The sequence below is a fragment of the Leptodactylus fuscus genome, chromosome 6, assembly GCF_031893055.1.
Source record: "Leptodactylus fuscus isolate aLepFus1 chromosome 6, aLepFus1.hap2, whole genome shotgun sequence".
Taxonomy (NCBI): Eukaryota; Metazoa; Chordata; class Amphibia; order Anura; family Leptodactylidae; genus Leptodactylus; species Leptodactylus fuscus.
In genome coordinates, this window is record NC_134270.1 from 47,146,273 (window position 1) to 47,165,760 (window position 19,488).

Consider the following 19,488-nt stretch of genomic DNA (forward strand, 5'->3'; position numbering starts at 1 on the left):
ACCCTGCCCACCAAATAATGCAAGAAACCAGGAAGAAAGAAGATTTTACAACTATAAAGACCGCTGAGTATGTGAGATGGGAATACCCCTTTAAGGCCCATGTTGCGGAATTGCAACTTCTGAGTTTCTCTGGGAGCTCCTGGCTTCTTATGCATTTGTTTACATGGGTAGCTTCCTGCTGTCTTAGTCTCAGATCCCACTCTCGCTCCCTCCGCCTCCCTATTTCCCTAGCTAGTCTGCAAGCTACTAACCTTACCTACCTAACTGACTCAACCACCCCATTATACTTGCCTGTCTTCTGTGTCCTGGAGATCAATGTCTTCTGTGCCACCGGCTTCTTCTTCTGTGGACTTCTTGCGCATGTGTAGTAGGCAGGATCCTTCAGCTCTTCACTTGTAGCAGCAATTGCGCAATAGAGTTAGAATCACTGGACTGTATGTAGGTAGACGGTACCAAGTGCACAGTTGGTGTCCATTCACACGAACAAAATTTTCAGCGCTGGGAGAAAAAAAGGCTCCCTATTGATTTTCTGCTAGCTTCCCCCTCCCCCCCCCCCTCCGCTAGTGGAGAATTCTGCTAATGGGAAAAAGAAAAAGCTAGTGGAACCCATTGAAGTCAATGGGAGGCTTTTTTTCAGTGCTGAAAATTCAGCGCCAAATAAAGCGCTATTTTCCTCCGAGTGAATGGACCCTAAGATAGACGTGTTTTGCTGGGAAGCGATTCTGCTATGTGTGGAGTGGAGTGGAGTAATATATAGCTGATGGGGCCCTTAACATCCACAAGGGACGAAGATTTGACAGGATCTGGACCACTGCAGAGGCACTGCGCTTATTCCCAAAGTATTCAGTAAAATATTGCTTTATTGTAATTGACAAATACACACACAACACTGTCAAAGCGTTTTGGGGTTTTACCCCCCCCCTTTTTTTTTTTTTTCGAGAGGGATACAGACAGAGGTCCTTTCCAGATGGGCTTCTGGATCTCTGGATGGTATTCACGTAGGAAGCAGGGACTCCTAGCAGCATAGATAACTAAGAGTCCATCCTGGCACACTGTTAAGGATGCTAAATCTGCCTCACACTGACGGAATTTCATGGGTCTTACTTGGTCGTGTCCCCCCCATTGCTGCCCCTAGTTTCTTGTCCCCCCCATCTCTGCCCCCACTTTCTTGTCCCTCCATCTCTGCCTCCAGTTTCTGCCCCCAGGTTCATGTCCCCCCATCTGTGGCCCTAGTTTCTTGTCCCTCCATCTCTGCCTCCAGTTTCTGCCCCCAGCCTCATGTCCCCTCCATCTCTGCCCCCAGCTTCATATCCCCTCCAACTCTGCCCCAGCTTCATGTCCCCCCATCTCTGCCGCCAGCTTCATGTCCCCCTCCTACATCGGCCCCAGTGTATTAGCATTTACCTTGGCCACGCTCCCTTGCTGCTGCTTTCTCCATTCACGCAGTACATATAGTTTGTGGCTGCTGCCTGTGTGTGTCCTAGCGAGGCCCCGGCCGATGACGCCGGGCCGACCTCTGCTGCATATAGGACACACACAGGCAGCAGCGAGCAGAGAGAGCGGCGGGGGAGAGTGGCCAAGGTGAGTGCTACTACACTGGGGCCGATGTAGGAGGGGGACATAAAGCTAGGGAACGTGGTTGATCCCTGGGGACACCCCCTCCCAGGGACAGCCCCTCCCCCCGCTGCACTGACCTGCATGTGGAGTGTCGGGTGCAGCAGCCTCCTCCGTCCGCGATGTGTGCTGGTGGCCTAGTATAGCTGCGACTCCGGGACGATGTGGGCTGCCGCCATCTTCTTCACTGTGTCCCTGCTCAATCAGCACGCCCATATTCAGCCCCCAACCTATGGTGCCGCAGCCCTGGCTCTATAGCCCGCCCACAGCCTGCCATGCACCAATAGGAGATGCGTGGACAGACCAGCGCTGGCAGAATGCCAGCTTCTACAGCTGAGCCCGGAGGGGTCTTTGGAGGGTCACGGTGGCGATTTGGGGTGAGTGACCCACATTTTAAGTAGCCTACTACCTTTTCCTACTACCTTTTCCTGGCAAATATATATATATATGTGTGTGTGTGTGTGTGTGTGTGAAATTTCCCCAAAATCCATTCAGTTTGGCTGTGAATGAGGAACAAACATCCAAACACACAAACTCATAAACTTTCACCTTTATAATATTAATAGGATTGACCAATAATCCTGCTGGCTGAGTGCCAGCAGTAAGGAAATGACACAGACACACAGTGTCGGTATTAGTTCCTTTCTCAACCAAGGAGGAAATACTGACGCACTTTTATTAAAACAACGTGGGGTTAAATAGTAGCAGAGAATGGAAGATTATGAATGATAATCTGTTTTCCCTTAGCCCAAACAGCAGCACAACTGGAGTATTTCTGCCCCTGTGAGCTGTTAGGACAGGTTGAACTTTTAATTAACTAACAGCTTTAACCCCCTATAAGAGCCCTATAATAACCCCCTATACAAGACCTCCTCCCCCCTGTGTTAGTAACAAAGTATACAAAAATACAAAATATACAATAACAAGGATTGGGAGGGAGCCTTGTGCTGCTGTGTGGGCCAAGGGAAAACAGATTATCATTCATAATCTTCCATTCCCCCTACGCCCAACCAGCAGAACAACTGGGGATTTAGCAAGTATCGCTAATACCCTAGGGTGGGTGATCCTGGCAGGCTGATGCCAAGACAGATGGTCCAAATGCTGTGGAATCCGCCACACGCCAGTCCAGCCTGTAGTGCCTGGCAAAGGTCAGCTGTGAACTCCAGGAAGCAGTGGCACATATCTGTTCAAAAGAAAGGGGACGCCTATCTGCCCAGGACGTCGCCACTGCTCTGGAGGCGTGGGCACGGACAAACTCAGGTACCGGAAGGTCTTGAGCACGCAGGGCACAGATGATGACCTCCCTGATCCATCTTGACAGGGTTACTTTCGATGCTTTGAAGAAGAAAGACCGATGGATGCGAGGATAAACTGCGCTACTCTCTTGAGATAAAATACGTTCTTTATTCCGCTTTTCTTAAAAACACGACGCTACATACAGCGTTTCGGGGGATTCCCCTTTCTCAAGTGTTACAGAAACACACAATGTACCTTAATAAAAACAAACAAATATCATAATGAATACAGGATATCATAAACGCTGTATGTAGCGTCGTGTTTTTAAGAAAAGCGGAATAAAGAACGTATTTTATCTCAAGAGAGTAGCGCAGTTTATCCTCGCATCCATCGGTCTTTCTTCTTCATTTATCGTTCCCTAAGGGGTATTTGGATGTTATTACTGCTGCTGTAAATCTCCCTTGTGTTTGGTACACGATCTTTTCAAATATATTTAAGTGTATGTTTGGGAATCATCTGGGTTGCTCGGTATATATATTTTTTCTTGTTACTTTCGATGCTTTGACACCTCTGTTGTGGCCAAACACATTGATCAGCAGATTTCCTGATCTTTGGAAGGAGGCTGTGCGGTCCAGGTAGATCCGCAGTGCTCTGACCAAGTCCAGCTTGTGCATCTTCTCTTCCCACTCGGAAGTGGGGGAGGGAAAAAAGGCCAGTAAGGAAATTACCTGGTTGATATTCTGAAGTGTAGGTACCTTTGGCAAGAATCCCGGGACAAACCTCAGCTGTACCCTGTCCGGGAAAAAGGTTATAAAGGGCTCCGAGGCCGCTAGGGCCTATAGTTCTCCAACCCTTTTGGCGGAGGTTATTGCCAACAGAAAGGTAACCTTGTATGACAGGTACTTCCAATCTACTTCAGATAAGGGTTCGAGGGGGGGAGCAAAGCCCCTGTAGAACCGCAGCCAGGTCCCACCTAGGGACTGGAGGTTGTACCTGGGGGCGGAGCCTGGCGGCCCCTCTTAGGAATTGCTTGATTAGAGGATCTTGTGAAAACCGAGTCTCCAGGAGAGCGGATAGAGCTGAAACTTGAACATTCAGGGTGGCTGGTGATAGCCCCCTCTCCAGACCGTCTTGTAGGAATTCCACAATTGAATTTCTATCAGAGTTGCGCTGGTTATCCGCATACCAATTTCGGAATATCCGGGCGATCCTCTTGTAGCTCCGGTTAGTTGACTCCGCTCTTGAATGGGCTAACGTCCTTAGCGCTCCCTGGGACAATCCTCTATCTCCACATACGGCGCGGTTAACCTCCAGGCAGTGAGGTTGAACCTGTCCAGGTCCTGGCAGAGCTGTTTGTTTAGTTACCAGGTTGTTAACTGATGGAAGCCTCCAGTAGTTCTCTCGACTCATCAGAATGAGGTGGGTAAACCATGTCCTTTTTGGCCAGGACGGCATGATCACTATTGCCGAAATCTGGTCCTGCCTGAGTTTTGCCAATACCTTCGGAATCATCGGAATGGGAGGAAAGACGTATACCAGTCTACCTACAAGGTATTGACAGGGCATCCACTGCCAAAGGGATGTCTTCCCAGTACAGGGAGCAAAACCTTTCTACTTTGGCGTTGTATTGGGTGGCCATCAGATCCACCTCGGGGAGACGCCACATCTCGATGAGATGGTGAAAGATGTCCGGATCCAGGGACCATTCACCTGATGTCACTAGGCCTCTGCTGAGCTGATCCGCAAAGATGTTCAAGTGACCTCGGATGTGAACTGCCAACAACTGGGACAGATTCTCCTCTGCCCAGGAAAATATCAGGTGGTCACCTGCAGGAGAGAGGGGGATCTGGTTCCCCCTTGCTTGTTGATGTAATGGACTGCTGTTAGGTTGTCCGTCCTTATCTTCACAGCTTGTCCCTGCAGGTGGGGTGCAAATGCCAGAAGTGCACGGTGAACTGCCGTAAGCTCGCGCCAATTGGATGAGTGCGTTTTCTCCAGACGATTCCATGTACCTTGTACCAGGGTCTCCCCTACATGTGCTCCCCATCCTGTGAGGGAGGCATCTGTAGTCAACATGATCCAGGAGGTCTGGACCATGGACTTCCTGTCTTGGAGATGAGACCACCAAGCCAGTGATCGACGGGTACTGATGGATAACTGGATAGGCTTCTGTAGTCCTGAAGGACTGCGGTTCCAGACTCTCAAGATCTCGCTTTGTAATGGGTGCATGTGCCACAGGGCCCAAGGAACTGCCTCGATGGTGGCGGACATAAGACCTAGGACTTTCATGGCCATCCTGATAGTAACCAATCTTCTCCTTGCAAGGAGAGGGCAGGGAGATCATCATACTGAAAAAGTCCAAGATAAATCCCAGGAATTGGATCAGGGTTGATGGAACCACTACTGACTTCTGCCAGTTTACTAGCCAGCCCAGCTCGTTTAGTAAAGCCACTGTGGTCTGCAGCTGTGTGGTGAGGACCTCCTTTGACCGGGCTTTTAGGAGCCAGTCGTCTAGATACGGGACAATGAAGATCCCTTGGAGGCGCAGGGCGGCTGCGACCGGAGCCAGTACCTTTGTGAAGGTGTGGGGGGCCGAGGATATGCCGAATGGGAGAGCCGTAAACTGGAAATGGGACAGATTTCCGTTTAGGTGTACAGCAATTCTTAGAAATTTCCTGTGAGCCGGAAAAATGGGTAGGTGGAGGTATGCGTCCCTTAGGTCCAAGGTGATGAAGTGATCTCCGGGCTGCAGAAAGGGAAGCACCGATCTGATGGTTTCCATGCAGAACCGTACCTTGTGGATGAATTGATTCAGGTATCTGAGATCGATGATCATCCACTATCCGCCTGATGACTTGGGAACTAAGAAGACCGGAGAGTAGACGCCTTGGCCGTGTTCTGTACGAGGAACCGGTTCCAATGCGGCTTTGTCCACGTACTCCTGGACGGACCTTTCTAGATGAAGTTGTTTGGTGCCCTGAAAAGGGCGAGTTGTTACAAATTTCTCTGCAGGATGAGCGATGAAATTTATCCTGTACCCTTCCTGGATCAGCTGCACGACCCAGGGGCCTTGAATATGGTGAATCCAAGCAGCCGAATGGTGGGAAAGTCGGCCGCCTACTGCTGCGGGGACGCGGGGAGGGGAGGTCGGATAGTCAGAAAGATGAGCGCTTCTGCTGGTCACGGGAGGCACCACGACCTCTCCCTCTGGACTGAGGGCCAGGGCATCTCTGGCCTCTAGAACCTCTTCTGGGGAAACTGCGGCCCCGAAAGGAAGGTCTTCCGCTGCTGGAGGGCTGAGGGAGATTCTTCCCTTTAGAATCCATGAGACCCTCCATTATTCGATCCAACTCCTTGCCGAACAGCCTCCCTGGCTCGAAGGGGAGGGCACACAGACTAAACTTGGAGGCATTATTGGCTCTCCATGGCTTCAGCCATAAAGGGCGTCTGGCCGCGGTGGAAAGTGCCATTGCCCTAGAAGCCAGCTTTGTCTGGTAAAAGGTAGCCTCAGACAAGTGGTCTACCGTTAAATTAATATCCGACATTGCTGATAGAAGGTCATCTCGGTGGACTCCAGTATCGTTGTCCCTAGCCAGGGACGACAGCTCAGCCCGAAGGCCTGACACCACCTTGCTGGCGGAGAAGCCCACAGAGGCCTGGGTGGAGGAGGCTGCATATATCCGCCTCAGCGAGCCCTCGACGCGGCAATCCATAGGATCCTGCAAATTTGATCCGTCCTCCGTAGGTACTACCGTGCGCCTGGATAGTTTTGCCACGGCCATATCCACCTTTGGGGGGAACCCCCAGGTTCCCTGCTGGGATTCGGAAACGGGGAACAAGGATCTAAAGCGTTTAGTGGACGCTTTCTCCGGACGTCTCCACTCAGCCTCCATTTTGCGGACTAAGTCCGAATTTGCCCTGAAGGACCTGGATCTTCAGCTAGATCCTTCGCCACTCTCACGGTCCCTCGACCTGATGGGCTTAAGCAGCCTGGGCATCTTCTCCAGTGGAAATATAGATTTTTCAGCTTCCTCAGATTCCTCTTCCGAGTCGTCAACATCCCCAATGTGGAGATCTTCCAAGGGGGGGAGAGAGAGCTCACTGGGCTCCACTCGGGGCCTTTTTGCCAGGTAGGAAATGGTATCTTTTACTTCTCTCATAGACTGATGAACGAAGTCTTTTACCCAGCCGACCACATCATGCAGGGGGGTATCCTCTGATGGGGGGCCTCTGCATCCACGGCAATACCGATACTCATACCCGTCGGGTAACGGGATCCTTCATTTACTGCAAGATAAATGCTTCCTCTTGGAAGTAGTCTTTTCCCGGGAAGGGAGCACGGAGGAGGAGGAGGACATGCTAAGGAGAGAGAAAACACAAGTTATTTAGTCCCCAATATAGGAATCTGGATTCCCTCTCCCCCCCCCCCCCCCATAATACTGTGTGCAGGGGCCACTATTGGGTATAATACTGTGTGCAGGGGCCACTATGGGGCATTATAGAGCGTGCAGGAATGTGTGGGAGGGAGTTGGTCGAGGTCTTCGGCATTGGTGGGGGGGGGGGGGGCATGTCAAAAGTTTGCCATGGGCCCCGTCATTCCTAGTTATGCCACTGCTTTATTCTATGGGTCGGTACAATTATAGTGATACCTAATTTATAATATTTTTTATGCATTACTAATTTTACAGAATAAAAACCCATTTGGAGAAAGAAATACATTGATTTTTGCATCACAATCTTCTGAGAGACGTAACATTTTTATTTTTTACTCATTCAAATAAAAAGAAGCTGATTTGCAATATCTGATCTGACCACTACACAGTGAAAGGAGCTGTCTGCTTCTTGCTTCATTCTCTGAATATCTGCTGATCAGTGGGGTACCGGGTGTCAGATCCCCCACTAATCAGATATTGATGAATTATCCTTAGGATAGGATACCAATATTTGCAGCCCGGTAAAATCCTTTAAACTAAAAAACAGAACAACTATAAGCTCCTAAACCTTTCTAGTGGTGAGGGCAGGCAACCAGAATTTGGTGAATTACGTCTATTTACAGTTTTCGATTAGAAATTCAGAGTGATGATCTCAAACATTGCAAAATTGTTCAGCATAGAATACTGGACCTAAAGACAATATTGTGATAAAGGATGGAGTCACTTTAATATGGTTCTCATAGTGGTTATGAGATGTTTTGCTGCAGACCATACCACATGAATATTGTATTTTATACAATAACATAGTTAGGAAAATAAACAGGCACAAATTCATTAAGGTACACCAATTATCACACAGCATTTCCCATGTTATTTCTTAGGCCTTGAAGATTTATACCCTCACCACTTAGTCAATTCCCCAGAGCCTGAGACACTTGATATACAGTATATATATATATACATACACTGTGTAAGTAAATAACAAAAATGTCTAGAGTCATTGATTATTGAGGTAAGATGTAAAGATCAACGAATGAAACGATATATATATATATATATATATATATATATATATATATATACACTCACCGGCCACTTTATTAGGTACACCTGTCCAACTGCTCGTTAACACTTAATTTCTAATCAGCCAATCACATGGCGGCAACTCAGTGCATTTAGGCATGTAGACATGGTCAAGACAATCTCCTGCAGTTCAAACCGAGCATCAGTATGGGGAAGAAAGGTGATTTGAGTGCCTTTGAACGTGGCATGGTTGTTGGTGCCAGAAGGGCTGGTCTGAGTATTTCAGAAACTGCTGATCTACTGGGATTTTCACGCACAACCATCTCTAGGGTTTACAGAGAATGGTCCGAAAAAGAAAAAAACATCCAGTGAGCGGCAGTTCTGTGGGCGGAAATGCGTTGTTGATGCCAGAGGTCAGAGGAGAATGGCCAGACTGGTTCGAGCTGATAGAAAGGCAACAGTGACTCAAATAGCCACCCGTTACAACCAAGGTAGCCAGAAGAGCATCTCTGAACGCACAGTACGTCGAACTTTGAGGCAGATGGGCTACAGCAGCAGAAGACCACACCGGGTGCCACTCCTTTCAGCTAAGAACAGGAAACTGAGGCTACAATTTGCACAAGCTCATCGAAAATTGGACAATTGTAGATTGGAAAAACGTTGCCTGGTCTGATGAGTCTCGATTTCTGCTGCGACATTCGGATGGTAGGGTCAGAATTTGGCGTCAACAACATGAAAGCATGGATCCATCCTGCCTTGTATCAACGGTTCAGGCTGGTGGTGGTGGTGTCATGGTGTGGGGAATATTTTCTTGGCACTCTTTGGGCCCCTTGGTACCAATTGAGCATCGTTGCAACGCCAAAGCCTACCTGAGTATTGTTGCTGACCATGTCCATCCCTTTATGACCACAATGTACCCAACATCTGATGGCTACTTTCAGCAGGATAATGCGCCATGTCATAAAGCTGGAATCATCTCAGACTGGTTTCTTGAACATGACAATGAGTTCACTGTACTCCAATGGCCTCCACAGTCACCAGATCTCAATCCAATAGAGCATCTTTGGGATGTGGTGGAACGGGAGATTCGCATCATGGATGTGCAGCCGACAAATCTGCGGCAACTGTGTGATGCCATCATGTCAGTATGGACCAAAATCTCTGAGGAATGCTTCCAGCACCTTGTTGAATCTATGCCACGAAGAATTGAGGCAGTTCTGAAGGCAAAAGGGGGTCCAACCCGTTACTAGCATGGTGTACCTAATAAAGTGGCCGGTGAGTGTATATATACTAGAGGGAGGACCCGGCTTCGCACGGGTATATTACATTTTATGTTTGTGTAGTGGCCCCATAAGAAATGTCCAATTTTGCACTGGTGTATTTTGTATGTGGTTTGTGTGTATGTCCATAAGCGTCATGTGATTATGTGTATCTCATTTTGGATATCAGTGAAAAACCTGTGATCAGTTGTTATGGATACCTGGAGTAAAGCTGTATCTAATCCTTCTCCGTGTAGTACTGTGTTTAGACGCAAGTATCTAATCCTTGTTGGTGTGGTACTGTGTGCAGATGCACATATCTAATCCTCCGGCGGGTGGTACTGTGTGCAGATGTGTGTATCTAATCCTCCCCCGTGTGGCATTCTGTGAAGAGGCACGTATCTAATCCTCCGGTAAGTGAAACTGTGTGCAGACGTGCATATCTAATCTTACGGCATGTGGTACTATGTGCAGACGCGCGTATCTAATCCTCTGGCGTGTGGTACTGTGTGCAGACAGGTGTATCTAATCCTCTGGCGTGAGGTACTGTGTGCAGATGCACGTATCTAATCCTCCCCCGTGTGGTACTGTGTGCTGAGACGCGTATCTAATTATCTGGCATGTGGTACTGTGTGCAGAGGCATGTATCTAATCCTCCAAAGTGTGGTACTGTGTTCAGATGCACGTATCTAATCCTACAGCATGTGGTACTGTATGCAGACGCGTGTATCTAATCCTATGGCGTGTACAACTGTGTGAAGATGTGCGTATCTAATCGTCTGACATGTGGAACTGTAAGCAGACTTGCGTATCTAATCCTACGGCATGTGGTACTGTGTGCAGACGCGCTTATCTAATCCTTTGGTGTTTGGAACTGTGTGCAGATGCGCGTATCTAATCCTCCCCTGTGTGGTATTGTGTGATGAGGCGTGTATCTAATCCTATGGCGAGTGGAACTGTGTGTAGACGAGCGTATCTAATCCTACGGCATGTGGTACTGTGTGCAGATGCGCGTATCTAATCCTCTTGCATGTGGTACTGTGTATTGAGATGCGTATCTAATTCTCTGCCTTGTGGTACTGTGTGCAGAGGCTTGTATCTAATCCTCCAAAGTGTGGTACTGTATGCAGACACACGTATCTAATCCTTCCCTGTGTGGTATTGTGTGAAGAGTCGCATATCTAATCCTACGGCGTGTGGAACTGTGTGTAGACGCGCATATCTAATCCTTTGGCGTGTAGTACTGTGTGCTGATGCACGTATCTAATTCTCTGGCTTGTGATACTGTATGCAGAGGCATGTATCTAATCCTCCAAAGTGTGGTACTGTATGCAGACACACGTATCTAATCCTCCCCTGTGTGGTACTGTGTGAAGAGGTGCGTATCTAATCCTACGGCATGTGGAACTGTGTGTAGATGCGTGTATCTAATCCTACAGCATGTGGTACTGTGTGCAGATGCGCGTAGCTAATCCTCCCCCGTGTGGTACTGTGTGCTGAGACGTGTATGTAATTCTCTGGCTTGTGGTACTGTGTGCAGAGGCATGTATCTATTCCTCCAAAGTGTGGTACTGTGTGCAGACACACGTATCTAATCCTCCCCTGTGTGGTATTGTGTGAAGAGGTGCGTATCTAATCCTACGGCATGTGGAACTGTGTGTAGACGCGCGTATCTAATCCTACGGCATGTGGTACTGTGTGCAGACGCGTGTATCTAATCCTCCCTGTGTGGTACTGTGTGCTGAGACGTGTATGTAATTATCTGGCTTGTGATACTGTATGCAGAGGCATGTATCTAATCCTCCAAAGTGTGGTACTGTATGCAGACACATGTATCTAATCCTCCCCTGTGTGGTATTGTGTGAAGAGGCGCGTATCTAATCCTACGGCATGTGGAACTGTGTGTAGATGCACGTATCTAATCCTACGGCATGTGGTACTGTGTGCAGATGTGCATATCTTATGCTCTGGTGTGTGGAACTGTGTGCAGATGCGTGTATCCAATCCTTTGGCATGTGGTACTGTGTGCAGACGCATGTATCCAATCCCCCGGCGTGTGGTACTTTGTGCAGACGCGTGCATCTAATCCTTCGGCATGTGGAACTGTGTGCAGAAGCGCGTATTTAATCCTCTGGTTTGTGGGACTGTGTGCAGACGCGTGTATGTAATCCTCTGGCGTGTGATACTGTGTGCTGATCTGTGTATCTAATCCTCTGATGCATGTATCTCAGTTTGGATATCAGTGTTGGGTTGTGTATGTGGAGTGACCATGTGTATTGCAGTTGGAATATGAGTGAAAGACTTGCAGGTTTGTATTGGCTAAGGGGGGGGGGGGCACTGTGTTTGGAATGCTGTATCTCAGCAACGGTACGTCCGAGCGAGTTGGAGTCTCGTCTTAAACCTTCCCGGATACCTGAAGTATCTTTGTGCCAAATTTGGTGAAGATCGGTCCAGTCGTTTGGTTCGCATTAGAGCACAGACAGACAGACAGACAGACGGACAGACAGACAGACAGACAGACAGAAATTCATTTTTATAATATAGGGAGATATATATATATATATATATATATATATGCGCAAAGGGAATGAACAAAAGAGAAATCTAAATCGAATCAATATTTGATGTGACCGCCCTTTGCCTTTAAACCAGCGTCAATTCTTAGAAGGACACTTGCAGACAGTTTTTGACGAACTCAGCAGGGAAGTTGTTACAAACATCTTGGAGAACTAAGCACAGATCTTCAGTAGATGTCGGCTTGCTCCAATCCTTCTGTCTCTTCATGTAATCCCGAATAGACTGGATGATGTTGAGATCAGGACTCTCTGGGTATATAAATGTAGGACAGCAACTTGACATTTTGTATGATAACTTGCTACGGCATAAAATCTTGTTACAGAAGACAGCAAAAGCCACTGCAAAGTGAGAAAAAGTTGAAAAGAATTAACACTGTGTATGTGTTGCGAACGCATCTGGTTTAACTTTGGTACATCTGTATAAGCATACTGTACACTGTACATAACCATGAAGACACACAGGTTTATATAGAAGTCAATGACAGAAAATGGTAGAATATTTTTCAGAAATCTTCTTGTACATGTAGAGAATGAACATCAGCTCAGACTTACATTGGTGATCCCAATGTCATAGAATGGGCCTTCTGAACATGTTCTTTCCTCCATGCTTACTGCTGGGTTCACAAATGACCAGGTGGCCACATAGAAGGCTGAGATAACCAAGTACAATGCCAGGTATTATTTGGGTAGATGTAAAGCCTATGGCCACCACACTCCACAGTAGTAAAAAGGTGTTCTCTTGAGTCATGTCTTATCTTTAAGTTTAACAGATACATCTAAGTGTGATAGATACCTGAAGAAGGTTATGTCTGAAAGTATGAAATGTAAAATTTTGAGAAAGGATAATGGCCATTTTTGGATTTGGCCACTTATGTTAAAGTGTAGGCTTTCATTTTTCTGCCAACATTGTAAATAGAGTCCTTTCCCACTCTGCATGCTCATTGCCCAGGTCCCCTAATAAAAATGGTTTGGAGCAGTGTGACTGGTGTGACCTCTTCCTATTAGATGTCTTTGTGATTGGAAATCGGATTGTGAGTCACGACATCTACCTCAAGATTACTAATGTCCATACAGTTAGATATCAGATAAGCCATCATCTCCAAATTATTAGGAACTTGACTGTAATGTGAAGGTCATTGGCCACAATGCAAAGTCATAAACTTGACCATAATTACATCAAGTTTAACATTTTTTGCAAATATAAATGAAAAATTTTGTAGAATTTTAAGGATTTTCGCTGACCATCTTAGCCATGAATGTAGGAAATCTCTATGATCTTGGAATTGTCAGAAACCCTGCCATGGTTTCCTTATTGTGGACAGGTTATCAGTCAGGGACTCTACATGGATGAGAAGATAATCCAGACACAGTAAGGGAATCATGGTTGAGTTCCTGCATTCATGGTCATATAAATTGTCAATGGGATTTAGACAATATACTGTCACCACTAAGATGATGTGGTATGTGGTAAAATATTTAATGTTTAATTGTTTACTAAATTATAGTTCTGTTCATGGGGCAACTCATTTAACAGGGGTCTCTACCTGCTTATAATACTGGAGTCTTCATAGCGGTCTTAGCTATGTCTGCTTACTCTTAACCATGTACTAAATACAGTCTTATCTGATCATTTTAGATGAAGGGCATTGTTAGACTAATACCTGACAATGTTTATAATAGAAAAACCACATGTATTCAAGAATATACGTTTTAACAATTTATGTAAACATCAGTTTGCGATCAATTCATTGTATTCCATCCTGAATTTCTAATAAATTTGCTAAGCATGTATATCAATGACAGCAAAATCCAAGACATTGTTTTATTTGGATTTTCAGACTTACCACATTTCCGAGGTTTACTCTTCATGGTATTTCTTTTTATCTACTTATTTATAGTTTTTGGTAACGTTCTCATACTCGTCTTGATCTTGCTGGAGCCCAGTCTCCAGATACCTATGTACTTCTTCATTGGGTCTTTATCCTGTATTGAAATATGTTATACCGCTGTTACTATGCCTAAAATGTTGGCCAATCTACTGGCTGAGAAGAAGAATACATCTTTCAGTGGTTGCCTCTTACAAGCTTATTTCCTCCATGTACTGGGAGTCGCAGAATGTTACATGCTCACAATAATGGCCTATGACCGGTACCTGGCCATCTGCAAGCCATTACGATATTCCACCATTATGACTACTAAGTTCTTTATAAAATTAGTCATTATGTGTCTTGTTTGGTCATTATATTCTCCAGTTATGGAGATAATTTTAATCTCTCGTCTTCCTTTCTGTGGTCGAAATCAAATTGAGAATTTTTTCTGTGACTTTCCACCTCTCATTGATTTAGCATGTTCAGATACCAGTTTACTTAAGATGGTGGAGTCTTCTCTCAGCTCGGCGATCATGCTGAACTTTGTGTGCATTCTCCTTTCTTATATAAAGGTTTTACTTGATATTCTTAAGATTAAGTCTACAGTTGGACGGCAGAAAGCTTTCTCTACATGTGGTACCCATGTTATTGTGGTTGTGTTATTTTTTGGCAGTGTTGGTTTCATGTACATACATGTAGCCAAGTTCTATTCTCCAGAGTACAATCGTGTTGTTGGTCTCACTTTTGCTGTCTTTATACCTTTAGCTAATCCTGTGATATATGGCTTGAGAAACCAGGAAATTAAAAAATCTTTCAAAAAAGTTTTCAATTGTTCATGTTTAAAATACCATCGAGGTCTATTTTGTTGAGAATGAAAAAGCTAAATTACAATTAAAACTAAAAGAATCTTATGTAAAATGTCTTGGGTGCAAAGATTAGAACCACTCAGCAAATCACAAGATATACAGTGGGTACGGTAACTCACACCCCTTTTTACAGGTCTCTCCAGAGATGTCCAATTGGGTTTAGGTCAGGGCTTTGGCTGGGCCAGTCAAGAATGGTCACAGAGTTGTTCCGAAGCCGCTCCTTTGTTATTTTAGCTGTGTGCTTAGGGTCGTTGTCTTGTTGGAAGGTGAACCTTCGGCCCAGTCTGAGGTCCAGAGTATTCTGGAAAAGGCTTTCTTCCAGGATATCTCTGTACTTGGCCACATTCATCTTTCCTTCAATTGAAACCAGTCGTTCTGTCCCTGAAACTGAAAAACACCCCGTAGCATGATGCCACCACCACCATGTTTCACTGTTGGCATTGTATTGGGCATGTACGTGAGCAGTGCCTGGTTTTCTCCACATATACGGCTTAGAATTAAAGCCAAAAAGTTCAATCTTCATCTCATCAAACCAAAGAATCTTATTCCTCATAGTCTGGGAGTCCTTCATGTGTTTTTTGGCAAACTCTATGCGGGCTTTCATATGTTTTGCACTGAGGAGAGGCTTCCTTCAGGCCACTCTGCCATAAAGCCCTCGACTGGTGGACGGCTGCAGTAATAGTTGACTTTGTGGAACTTTAATGGTGCTAACAGACCTTTTTTAAAAAAGAGAAAAAAAAAATTCCTGGAAAACCCCTTTAAGTAACTTTAAGCTGCAGCGCATTCTTTCATGTACTGAAATGAATATGATTTTTTTTTCCTCATCAGAATGCTATAAGCATTCAAGGGCTTTTCTGGCGCCAAGTGGAGTTTCCATACTGATCATTATACACAAGATAGGTCACCAGTACGGAATCTGTGCGGTTTGACACCCGGACCCTGTATAGATCAGCTGCTTTGGCAGCCTCCAGGCTGTAGTTAATAGGGAGTTCCTAAAGGCTGCTCCTATTCAACTAATAGGGATAGTGCAATAAACCCATCAATTCTATAGAAGTGGTTACGAGAAATTGTAGAGTTGCTTCTATTACTTGAATAGGAGCAGCCTGCAAACGCACCCTGACCACTGTATAAGCTTTCCCTTCTGGAGGCTCCTGGAACAGCTGGGCCGTGTGGGGTCCAGGAGTCAGACCCTACAGATCACATACAGACAGATCACATACTGATGTAAAACTGAACACTTCTTCAAGGCCCCATGCACACAACTGAGTGTGCCATCTGATGCCCCTCCAAGGGATTGTCTAATGGCCATTCCATTCCGATGAAAATAGAGAAAGTCCTATCATGCACAGTGTCATAGGAACAGATGGCATTGGAAGCCCCCATGAAGGTAAGCACATCACAGAATGCACTCAGATGTCACCACAAGTGTTATCCGAGTGTATTCGCTGCAAAGTAATCCCCGCATCGGATGCACGCTGAGTAGTGTGCATGGAGCCTAAGTGTATTGTGTCTCTTAAAGTGACTCACAACCATACGTTTTTTTTGTACTACTATCTGTGCAGCATTGTTTAGTAAAGTTGTATCGTATAAACCAATTCCGGTCTGTGATTGTCTTCTTTTAAATGGGAACACTTCGAGAATCCACATAGTACACCTGGGCTTTATCCAACCTGGATAACCTACTCTGAAAGGAATCGGGATGTACAAATATATGAAAGGACAATACAGGGACCTTTCCAATAATCACTCTATACCGAGGCCTATAACCGTGACAAGGGGGCGGCGTCTACGTTTAGAGGAAAAAAAGGTTTTACCTTAGTGATAGAGGAGGATTCTCTACAGTAAGAGTGGTAAGACTATAAAACTCACTGCCACAAGATGTGGTGATGACTAAGAACTTGTATGAGCTCAAGAGGGCCTTTAATGAAAGTAAGAAAATCATAGTTTATGGATGCTAGAAATTTTTGGGAGAGGATAATGATCCAGGAACTTGGTTCAAAAGCCGTATTTGGAGTTGGGAAGAAATTTTTCTTCTGATGAGATCATTGGTATTAGTCTTGTGGTATTTTTTGCCTTCCTCTGGATGAAATTGGTAGGTTTATAGGTTGGATTTGATGGATTTGTATCTATATCCACCCTTATATACTATGTAAGGTTTCAGCTGTATAGTTTGGAAAGGTGGTAAAATACAAAAATTAAAGTTGAGATCTCAGGGCAGATACTATATAGGGTCAGAGAAAAATACTGTTCATGTCTTTTATTAAGTACATTGACTACATGTTCACAGTGTATAGAGACAAAGTAGGTAAAGCCTATATATTTCATTTGTAGATCCCTCTGCAGTAACAATTATCTCCACCAAACATTTCCTATAGCTGAAATTTTTGGCATTCCCTCCTACAAATGTGTATCCATTTATTAAAATTTCAAGAGGGCCTTGTGTACCCAGCTCTCTCCAGGTCATTCTATGGTATCTCAACAGAGTTAAGGTCCAGACTCTAATTTGGTCATTCTAAAACACAAATGTTTTTTCAACCATTCTTTACTCCGGTGCTTTGGGTCCTTGCCCGGTTGCATCATGCAGTGTCTCTTCAGCTTGATCCAAGCTTACATTCTTCTGTAAAATGTTTTAATACATCCTAGAATTCCTTGTTCCCTAGTAGAGTTGGCAAAACTGATTTAACAAACCAAATTTCAGAAAATTTTCAATGAACCATGACCAGATGGTCAATACTCCTGGTAGTATTGGGTACAAGGGTAGTAAAACACATATTTTATTGAAATAAGATGGCCCCACATGACCCTCTTTGATCATCTAATTAAAAATTATGATTCTTCTTCACCTACCATAGTAATGATCCCCTCATCAACAGCACTTCAGATTGTCCAATCTCATCTTTTGAACCTGTTACAGAAGAGGAAGTATCCCAGATACTTTCTTCATCTCACCCTACAACCTGCAATAGTGACCCCTTCCCCTCACACCTTCTCCAATTTCTTTCGCCTGCTGTCACAACTTACCTTACTAAAATATTTAACCTCTCTCTTCTGGAGTTTTCCCATCCTCTTTCAAACATGCTGTCATAATCTCGCTATTGAAAAAGCCCTCCCTGGACCCGTCCTGTGCTGCTAACTATCGACCCGTCTCTAACCTCCCCTTCATCTCTAAAATCTTAGAACGTCTGGTCTATTCTCGTTTAACCAGTTAAGGGCCGCCGGTCATAAAATTACGGCCGGCGGTCCTGGTCTCTGAAGACTGGCCAATTGTAAAAATATGGCTGGCCTTCAGAGACCCCCTTGACAGGGATCACGAGCAGGTGTTAGCTATTACTAAAATAAGCCCTCAACTAGAGATGAGCGAACACTAAAATGTTCGAGGTTCGAAATTCGATTCGAACAGCCGCTCACTGTTCGAGTGTTCGAATGGGTTTCGAACCCCATTATAGTCTATGGGGAACATAAACTCGTTAAGGGGGAAACCCAAATTCGTGTCTGGAGGGTCACCAAGTCCACTATGACACCCCAGGAAATGATACCAACACCCTGGAATGACACTGGGACAGCAGGGGAAGCATGTCTGGGGGCATAAAAGTCACTTTATTTCATGGAAATCCCTGTCAGTTTGCGATTTTCGCAAGCTAACTTTTCCCCATAGAAATGCATTGGCCAGTGCTGATTGGCCAGAGTACGGAACTCGACCAATCAGCGCTGGCTCTGCTGGAGGAGGCGGAGTCTAAGATCGCTCCACACCAGTCTCCATTCAGGTCCGACCTTAGACTCCGCCTCCTCCGGCAGAGCCAGCGCTGATTGGCCGAAGGCTGGCCAATGCATTCCTATGCGAATGCAGACTTAGCAGTGCTGAGTCAGTTTTGCTCAACTACACATCTGATGCACACTCGGCACTGCTACATCAGATGTAGCAATCTGATGTAGCAGAGCCGAGGGTGCACTAGAACCCCTGTGCAAACTCAGTTCACGCTAATAGAATGCATTGGCCAGCGCTGATTGGCCAATGCATTCTATTAGCCCGATGAAGTAGAGCTGAATGTGTGTGCTAAGCACACACATTCAGCACTGCTTCATCACGCCAATACAATGCATTAGCCAGTGCTGATTGGCCAGAGTACGGAATTCGGCCAATCAGCGCTGGCCAATGCATTCTATTAGCCCGATGAAGTAGAGCTGAATGTGTGTGCTAAGCACACACATTCAGCACTGCTTCATCAAGCCAATACAATGCATTAGCCAGTGCTGATTGGCCAGAGTACGGAATTCGGCCAATCAGCACTGGCTCTGCTGGAGGAGGCGGAGTCTAAGGTCGGACCTGAATGGAGACTGGTGTGGAGCGATCTTAGACTCCGCCTCCTCCAGCAGAGCCAGCGCTGATTGGCCGAATTCCGTACTCTGGCCAATCAGCGCTGGCCAATGCATTCTATTAGCCCGATGAAGTAGAGCTGAATGTGTGTGCTAAGCACACACATTCAGCACTGCTTCATCACGCCAATACAATGCATTAGCCAGTGCTGATTGGCCAGAGTACGGAATTCGGCCAATCAGCGCTGGCTCTGCTGGAGGAGGCGGAGTCTAAGATCGCTCCACACCAGTCTCCATTC

General features: G+C 45.8%; 1 protein-coding gene across 1 annotated transcript; it reads left to right on the top strand.

Moving 5' to 3' along the window:
* The first annotated feature begins 12,809 nt into the window (after window positions 1–12,809).
* Window positions 12,810–14,878, top strand: LOC142209989 (olfactory receptor 6N2-like). Its single transcript, XM_075279022.1, has 3 exons — window positions 12,810–12,816; window positions 12,912–12,965; window positions 13,875–14,878. The coding sequence occupies exons 1-3, from the start codon at window positions 12,810–12,812 to the stop codon at window positions 14,876–14,878; spliced, it is 1,065 nt and encodes a 354-aa protein (XP_075135123.1).
* Window positions 14,879–19,488: the final 4,610 nt, after the last annotated feature.

Excerpts from the sequence above, each read along its gene's own strand:
- LOC142209989 (XM_075279022.1), top strand. Across the intron at positions 12,966-13,874 it reads TATGTCTGAAAGTATGAAAT|TTTGCGATCAATTCATTGTA; the intron begins GTAAAATTTTGA and ends TGTAAACATCAG.